The sequence below is a fragment of the Tauraco erythrolophus genome, chromosome 1 (genome assembly GCF_009769465.1).
Source record: "Tauraco erythrolophus isolate bTauEry1 chromosome 1, bTauEry1.pri, whole genome shotgun sequence".
NCBI classification, from domain to species: Eukaryota; Metazoa; Chordata; class Aves; order Musophagiformes; family Musophagidae; genus Tauraco; species Tauraco erythrolophus.
Window position 1 is genome coordinate 121167237 of NC_141465.1, and position 8943 is coordinate 121176179.

Genomic DNA, 8943 nt, shown 5'->3' on the forward strand with positions numbered 1-8943 from the left:
ACATTAATGAAAGCAGTGCTGCTAGTATCCGTACAGAAATGTTGGAAGGAAAGAAATAAGACATACACATAATCTGGCAGTCTGCATTAGCAAGGAGTGCAGCACAGTGAGAACATCAGCAAGAGGGATTCAGTTTTGGTCCTGACGTATTTCAGGGGAGAGCATTTCTCAAAAAGGTGGATTATTTAACACTCTTTATGCCACCATTGCTGAATCAAAAAGTCTCAGTGCTGGTGATTGACAACGTAGCGGACAATACACAAACTGTCTGAACAGACCTTGCCTATCCATAATTGGTGTAAATGTATTTAGCACTGGCTGAAACGGACAGTGAGGTAGAAATAGCCTACATAACAAAATCCTCCCAGCTTTATTTGCTTTTGCTCTTTGTCATCATAAGATAGAAGCCTAATACAGTTTGAGGAAAAAATTGAGCTTTTATACATTCAGCTTCACTGATTTTTGTCCTTTTCCTGTTTTGTCAACAAAGCAACATCCCTGACAGAGTAGTGTGTTCCAGAAAGCGTGTATCAGTGACTGCCAGAAAGCTGCCTGAGGTTTTCCGTACAGGAATAGCCTCCTGAAAGAGGAAGGTGGATTCAGCCAAAACAGCACCTCCCCTTGGACCCACGCTTGTGGGCACACGATACAATAAAAGTTTTAGCAGTGGCTGAGATTGGAGTGACTCTGTGTAGACAGAAATCGTCTTTAAGCTTTGTAGTATAATAATGCCCATGTCTGTCATAATGCCAGATTTAGCCTATTTTCCACCTTGTAACTCAAAACTACATTTTTCTGTCATTCTAAACACACAGATACATTGCCTGCCTATAGCTGGTAGATTAGCTCTCTCAAAGGAGTAGCTGTCTCATTGATCTGTGGCTGTGCTCCCTTCATAAAATAAATTAAATTCATGTTTTTTAAGGAAGACAAATTGTATGAACTGGTCACTTTACATATCCTACTTTACTAATAATAAAATATTATTTTTGAAATTTAAATATTTTAAATATTCAAAAGCATTTTTTTTATATTTGGCGTTTCTGGTTTTAGGTACATCTCAAGAAGTAAATTATCTGAAAGATACGTAGGAAGTCACTTTAAGGATCTCTGAAGTAGAATTGGTACTAATGCTTTAGAATTATATTTCTTTACAGAAACAAGGAGATGTAATATTCTATTATATACTCCAAAATGTTATTTCTTATCAGGAAAAACAACGTTTATTGATAATTGAAGTGTGTATGATCTATTCCAGCTGTTAAAAATTGCTATTGAACTACCGTAACAGTTGCAGGATTTATTTAAAAATCATGAAACTTGCTATATATTTTTATTTTCTATCAAAGAGTAGAAAGGCAATTTTTCTAGCAGAGAAAAGTAAGTTATTGCAAAGTTATTGCCAGTATAAGTTACTGCAAAATAATCACGAAGTGCGGTTTGCTTCTGCCCATTTCTTCCCACAACCTATGTCAATATTCAGAGACCATGTTTATATGACGATACAGTTTCAGAGCCCTCAGTGGGACAACGGATGCCTAAACCACAGTGGTGGAGGGGAGAGAAAAAGTAGCCGTCTAAGCATGTTTACTTCCAGCAACAAGGAAGTTCTAACTTGTCCCTAAGTGGTGACTCACTGGGTTGGGACTATAAAAGTAAAGGTAACTGCTCTCAAAAACATCAGGGCTTCAGACTTCACGAATCCAACATGATGCAATCAAGACTCTCAGTTGTCTTCTTTTCCTTGTTGGGTTTGTCATTTTGCCTGGCAATCCCTATTCCCATTGAAGATAGCCATGAATTCACAGAGAAAGACCTTCAGTTTGCAGAGGTACGTTATAAAATCATTCGTTTGCATGCTTTAAAAATAGTAAGTTATGTAGTTATAACTGTTTGGAACTAGGCTTATTACTTCTTTTCCCCTTCTTAGCGCTATCTCAGGACTCACTATGATCTCCGTCCGAATCCTGCTGGCATGATGAGGAAGAGTGCCAACACAGTGGCATCTAAACTTCGAGAAATGCAGGCTTTTTTTGGCTTGGAGGTGACAGGCAAATTAGATGAAGAAACATATGAGCTGATGCAGAAACCGAGATGTGGTGTCCCAGATGTGGGGGAATATAACTTTTTCCCTAGAAAACTCAAATGGTCAAAAACTAATTTGACATACAGGTAAATACATAGCATTTTCAGTGTTATTGCTGTTCCTTCTTTCCAGGTGCCTTGTCCAATAGGTTGCTCAGTATCTGAGGTTGATGGGAGAAGAGTGTGTTTGAGTCTGAAAAAATTCATGTTGCAGCTTAAAATCCTTACAGTCTTACTTTTGGAAAGGTCTCCCAGACCCACTTTACAGCCCAATGAAGTAAATATGAGTTTCTTCTATTGTACTTTGTCATGTAAGAATGCTGGTGTGGTGTAAGCTGGTTACTCCTCATCTGGCCTCCATGTAGACACCCTGGGCACATCCATGGTGCCAAATGAAAGAGTGGTAGGGACTAAGCTCCTGCACCTCACCAATGATTCACACAGTGCTTAATCTTTAGGTTGCTCTTTGGCTCTGTTTTGGACCTGGTTTGGTGTCTGCTCCACCTAGGTCTTGTCCTGGACAGATCTTCTGGAGAGGGGATTATCCCAAAGCAGTGTAGATGCAAAACAGCCTGTGCAATGTGACTGTGAGAGCAGGGGACTGATCCTTGTCCCTCTTCTATTTCACAGTCCAGATGTAGATATCTATGCTTGGTCAGAGAAGTCCCTGACCATGACCTCAGGAAGCTGGCCTTGGAAAGCTACGGTGCTGAAATGTCTCACAGTAGCTCCTTCTCCTTTAATACAGCAAGGCTGTCGACAGGTGTTTTGACCAGCTGCAACTCGAATTTCTTTAGCAGATTCTGAATATGAAATCACTGAACTCTTTCTGATATATCAGTTCAGTATCTGGTGATAAATATTACTTTAATGTGGATGATTCTAGCGTCCAAAAAGCTCTTTGAATCATGTTTTACTCCTCCAGGAAGGAAGGGTCATGACATATTTTATGTGGGATAAAAAAATTTTAAGTTACTGATATGATTTGACTTAATACACAATATATCTGTCATTTTCTAAATCTTCTGGTACATATAAAACTAATTATAGAAAGCTGTTGGATCATTTCAGATGTCTCTGAATGACTTTAATGAAATTGGAAATGATTATTTTTATTTTTTTGGATACTATATGCAGCTGCATAAACTTTTTAATGAGATGTACAGTCAGATAAAATTGTATTACATTATTTCTTCAATTCCCACATTTGATTGGAGATCTTAATCTGTTTGATAGAATTATGAATTACACTTCAGATCTAAGACGTGCTGAAGTAGACAGAGCTTTCAAAAAAGCATTCAAAGTTTGGTCTGATGTGACACCACTTAACTTCACCAGAATACGAAGTGGCGTAGCTGATATCATGATCTCCTTTGGCACTAAAGGTAACACTGAACCAATTATTTTTATGTTACAGTTATATTGCTGCCAATAAAATGAGATAGTTGATTTCATTGTTTTGAATGTTGTTTTATAGAACATGGTGACTTTTACCCCTTCGATGGACCCTCTGGATTACTAGCTCATGCTTTTCCCCCTGGTCCGGACTATGGAGGAGATGCCCATTTTGATGATGATGAAGCTTGGTCAGATGATTCTAGAGGTAACAGAAGTTCCTGAGATTATTGGAAATGGTGGTGGATGGACGATGTTGTCCTGTTTGTTATCTGTAAACAGTTTATTTTGCCTGTTTACTGTTCATTAGTCATTATGTTTATTGTTACTCATAGGAAGCTGAGTTTAATCTCCAGTCTTAAATGAAAGTATAATATACACCTAGCATAAATTTTGAGATATACACCTCTTAAGTACAGTGATTAAAAAAAATGCCACAAGCAAGTTATTTTGTCAGCTTGGCATTTCATTGAGCTCAAGGGTAGTTAGTTCTGAGCACAGACTAATGGGCATTACTTTACTGAAGCCTACAGAAAATGCATATGCTTAATTCAGCTGGAGATCAACTACTTATATCTAATGTGAAAATTCTTCACCTTGCTTATTCAGGACAGAGCTTTAATAGAACAAAACACTATTTTTTTTCACCATGCTGGCATTAAAGCTAATTGCTGCAATACTGAAAACAATATGGACTCTACCAGAGGTGAATTCCTGACAAAAATGTTCAGACACTCTAGAGCTTTCCAGTGTTGTTAAAAAATTTCAAGAAATCTATATCTGCCTACACAACATTGTCAAATGTGATTTAGGTTGAACACGAGCTATGAGATACTTAATCAGTTAGGCCCTTATTAAAACAAACCCCATGATTCTTTGAAAAAGACAAGCAATGATACATCATTTTTTCCATTAATCCATTTGTCCTCTTCATTGTCTCATATTTAAAGCACAATGTTCAGGGTAGTTGGTTAGTCCAAGTTCACTTTGGTGGTACAAGGAGCTACACATTTACTTTCACTGTGGTTTGTTATAGGGTACAACTTGTTTCTTGTTGCTGCCCATGAATTTGGTCATTCACTGGGACTTGAACACTCTAGAGACCCTGGAGCTCTGATGTTTCCAATTTACACATACACTGGAAAAACTGGTTTTGTGCTTCCTGATGATGATGTGCAAGGGATCCAAGAGCTCTATGGTAAGTCTATATAATGTATAAAATATATTTCCTGGGTCATTATAGCCTGTTACAGATGCACTGCACGGTCGCTAAATAGCTGCAGATGTTCAATAGCAACAGTCATGACTGATTAAGACTAGTTCACCGGATTCTTGGCAACCAGACTTCAGGAACAGAAGATCCTTAAATTTAATAGTACAGAGTGAAAAAAGAAAAAAGGAAGTAACACTGCAGAGGACAGTTGGTCACTGTGCTGTCTCCTTTAGTGGAGGGGAGCAGAATCTCTATACTTTTTGACCTGCCTCAAAGAGAAGGTAAAAAGAGACTAAAGAAAGAAATAGAAATATCTGTGTTTCATTGCAGAAAGAATGAAACTTTTGGGGGACCTTCAAAACTTGAGATAAAGAAAGAAAGTCCATTTAACATCTTTGCAGAACAGCTGAACTGCAAAGTCAATGAATGCATTTGGGTAAAGGAGAGAAAGAGAGACAGACTTTCCCCAGTAAAAATGGTTTGCCCATTATGCTTGTATAATAAGAGTTTGGGAACTCTTCCACGTCCTATTCAATATCATGATCCACAGAAAGGAAATGAACGTTGCCAAACTTAGATCATACCATATGATTCCAGGTGCTGGAGACAAAGATCCAAACCCAAAACATCCCAAAACACCAGAGAAATGTGATGCAGATTTATCACTTGATGCAATAACAGAACTTCGTGGAGAAATGCTGATCTTCAAGGACAGGTAAAGAGACTGCTATATCACGCATGATGGGTACTGGATAAAATTTGAGCAAACGAAATCACCATTTCAGGTTTTTACTGAAGATTTGAGTAAACATAAATTTAAAAAATCACAAATTAATATAGATACTTCTAAGAAACTACATCATGTGTCTTTTTAGGTAGGATTTATAATACAATTACAGACTTAACTGCCCAGTAATATGAAGTGAGGATGATATGACTGAAGGCTGACATCGTTTGTACACATTTTTCATTTCACAGAGATTTCTTCAATATGCACAAATCTGCTAATGTTTATTTGAATGAAATTGTACTATATTCAGAAGCCTTTCAAGGGACAGCAGTGTTTCTCTTATTCTAAAAGACAAAAGATTCAAGTTCATTGTTGTTTGAGATGATCACTGTGTGAGTAACAGAAATGGTCTGCAGTTGGGTGACTATGAGGAAAAGAAAGGTCTACAAGGGGCTCTATGTATTGAAAATACATAGCAGCAGGACAGAGGGGGAAAATTAAGATGGAAAAAACTTGTCGGTCAAGATAAAGGCAGTTGAATAAAACAAAAGCAAAGGCCACATGCAGAAGCAAAGGAAAAGAAAAAATTTATTCTCTACTCACCGTCAACAAGCAATGTCCAGCCATATCCTAGGAAGTAGGGCTTCAGTAGGTGTAGCGGTTGCTCCAGAAGACAAGCATCATAATAATGAATCCCTCTCCCCCACTCCTTCTTTCTCTTAGCTTTTATTGCTGAGAAGATGTCATATGGTATGGAATATTCCTTTGGTCAGTTTGGGTCAGCTGTCCTGCCCAAGATCTTGCCCACCCCCAACCTACTGGAGAGGGAGAAATGTTGGAGAAACAGCCTTGATGCTGCATGAGCACTGCTCAGCAGTAGCCAAAACACTGGTGTGTTATCAACACCTTTCTAGCTACCGATACAAAGCACAGCACTATGAGGGCTGCTATGGGGAAAGTTAACTCCATCTCAACCAGACCCACTACAAAAATATATTTTCTTTTTCCGAACTAGGTTTTTCTGGCGACTGCACCCTCAGATGGTTGAGGCAGAACTGGTGTTACTTAAGTCCTTTTGGCCAGAGCTTCCAAATAAAATAGATGCAGCTTATGAAAACCCCATCAAAGATCTTGTTTTCATGTTTAAAGGTGAGTTTTCAATTTCGTTGTTGTTGGCAGAAAAATATCCATATTTAGTCAACCTCAGTAAACGATGTAAAAATAATCAATAGAAGAACAAAACATCCTACCATCTTGCTCAAAAATCAAACTCTGTTGGTTTCACCCCATAGACATCTGTACAATTTTCAGTGCACTAGGAGATGTAGAATTAAGCCTAGGATCATAGTTAGCATAAATAGTTTAATACCTGCTGTCGTTAATTGCATGAAAACGGGGATCGTGGCATCCTCCTTTTATTCTGCTCTCAAAGCTGAGTTTTTACAAAAGACTCATGCATACTTTGTTCTTCTTTTCAGGAAAGAAAGTCTGGGCTTTGAATGGCTATGACATAGTTGAAGACTTTCCTAAAAAGATCTATGAAATGGGATTCCCGAAAGAAATGAAAAGAATAGATGCAGCCGTTCATATAAAAGACACTGGCAAGACTCTCTTTTTTACTGGAAATAAGTACTGGAGGTAAGGTGGAGACATATTGGTGTGTCCCTAGTCGTAACCTGTCCAGAAGTAACAAAAGATCAGCAGGTTGTTTCAAACCAGGCACTTGATTTTGGCTCACGTGTTTCTGGTCTGTGATTTTCATTGGTGCTATAGCTGTGTAGAATATGTCAAAAAGGTGTATGCAAGACTTTTATAAACATATGGGCACAGCCTTTAAAAGCTGAAAGAGTGAAAGAAAGGAAAGGAGAATAAAGTGCCCTAATCTAGGAGAGTTTGTGATGTGTTCATGTCTCCTAGACAAAAATCCTGTTTTGCTTCGTGGAGTTTCTTGTGTGATGTAAAATGGGATCAGTGCTGTGAGAGTAGGAAATCTATCCCACTCTAGGATGGCTGGGTTTTGCTGTTCAGCAGTAGAGCTTACAGCCAGGTCTGATGCATAATTAAGACATTACCATCCCTTCCCAGTATCCCTGTGCCAAGCAGCCTCGGGATAGGCTTGCAGTGCCAATACATCCCGGTATTATTGCCTTCATATGATATGTACTTTCTGGATCAGTTCTGAAAATGTAGCTTTATTAGTTTTACATGTTTGTTGAGCTTGTACTTCTAGTGGAAGAGTGCCCTGGTTTATTGCCCTGAGTTTCGTTATGGCACTAGACATAAGGTACCTGAAGGCTGCTGGTTACTTCTGATGTGGGTAACTTCAAAGCATATAAAGAACACACACCAAACTCCCAGGCTGTTTAAATCTACCGAATTTTTGTTTTCTTTTGTGTTTAACATAGTTATGATGAAGAGGCGGACGTTATGGAAGCAGGCTACCCCAGGCTGATAGAGGAAGAATTCGCAGGAATTGGTGATAGAGTGGATGCAGTCTATCAAAGAAATGGTATCAATCTCTTAATGAAGCTTTGTTACTATTAGTTGTCACTGACACTGAGATTAGTATCCTGTGGGAAATGGTCATTTGTAATTTTCATTCTTTTGAATCAACGTTTTGGTTCTCGACTGAATCAGGTTTCTGATGTAAATTGCCCTCTGGCCAAGGTTCTTTACAAACTATTTAAATACGTACTTGAGGAGCCAAAAAAGACCTGCTTCCCTGCTTATGGAACCTAAAGCGATATGCTTAATATAGACATATTATAATGTGTCTGTTCCTTCAAATGGAGCCCATTCCTATCCAACTTTTTAAAGAGTGTTTCCAAGTCAGAGTCTTAAACATTAACAGGCAAACCCTATATTTTCCTAAGCAAGCGCAGAGCTTGACACTAGATTAAAATATCAGTTATTTTAAACATTGATCTAGGCCTGGAAAATGGAATGAGGACCTTTGAAAATTTAGCTCAGCATTCTAAACACTAAAATATTGCATTTAAAAGAGTTATAAAAAAGCTGAACCAAACAGGATAATTCTCATTTGAAGGATATTTTTAATGTGACAACACAGTTTTCTCAGTGTTAATTTGTTTTAACTTTCCTGTTCCTTAGGTTATCTCTACTTCTTCAACGGACCACTGCAGTTTGAATATAGCATCTGGGGCAAACGAATCGTCCGTGTCCTGCACACTAACTCCATATTTTGGTGCTAATTACAGTTGAGTGCCATGTCCCAGGCTGCAGAGCAGCTTGCAGTACATGGAAATAATAATATGAGCATATAGATTTATTAGAGGACAGCAAGGTTCTGTGAACAAGCACTGGCTACCTACCATCAAATATATATTGTATATATGGAACTTTATAGCTGTATGTCAGTCTGGGACTGAATTAACTTAATAGGAAAGGAGAAAAGAAATTATTAGCATTTCGAGGGGCATTACACCATTTAAAGTTTGTCTAGTATTAAAGGGAGATGCTCGATACATCCTACATGATGATAAGCATTATTAATTACCAG

At 38.1% G+C, this 8943-nt stretch overlaps 1 protein-coding gene across 1 annotated transcript; it reads left to right on the top strand.

Annotated features, from left to right (window-relative positions):
- The first annotated feature begins 1452 nt into the window (after positions 1 to 1452).
- Positions 1453 to 8635, top strand: LOC104382170 (collagenase 3). The gene is made up of 10 exons (XM_009990058.2): positions 1453 to 1831; positions 1931 to 2172; positions 3322 to 3470; positions 3563 to 3688; positions 4517 to 4678; positions 5291 to 5408; positions 6439 to 6572; positions 6902 to 7061; positions 7829 to 7932; positions 8535 to 8635. The coding sequence occupies exons 1-10, from the start codon at positions 1709 to 1711 to the stop codon at positions 8633 to 8635; spliced, it is 1419 nt and encodes a 472-aa protein (XP_009988360.1). The 5' UTR covers positions 1453 to 1708.
- The last annotated feature ends 308 nt before the right edge of the window (positions 8636 to 8943 follow it).

Bases quoted from the DNA above. Each gene is read 5' to 3' on its own strand.
- LOC104382170 (XM_009990058.2), top strand. From the start codon at position 1,709: ATGATGCAATCAAGACTCTCAGTTGTCTTCTTTTCCTTGTTGGGTTTG. The intron at 4,679-5,290 runs GTAAGTCTATAT...ATATGATTCCAG, and splicing joins AGGGATCCAAGAGCTCTATG to GTGCTGGAGACAAAGATCCA. The intron at 6,573-6,901 runs GTGAGTTTTCAA...TCTTCTTTTCAG, and splicing joins TCTTGTTTTCATGTTTAAAG to GAAAGAAAGTCTGGGCTTTG.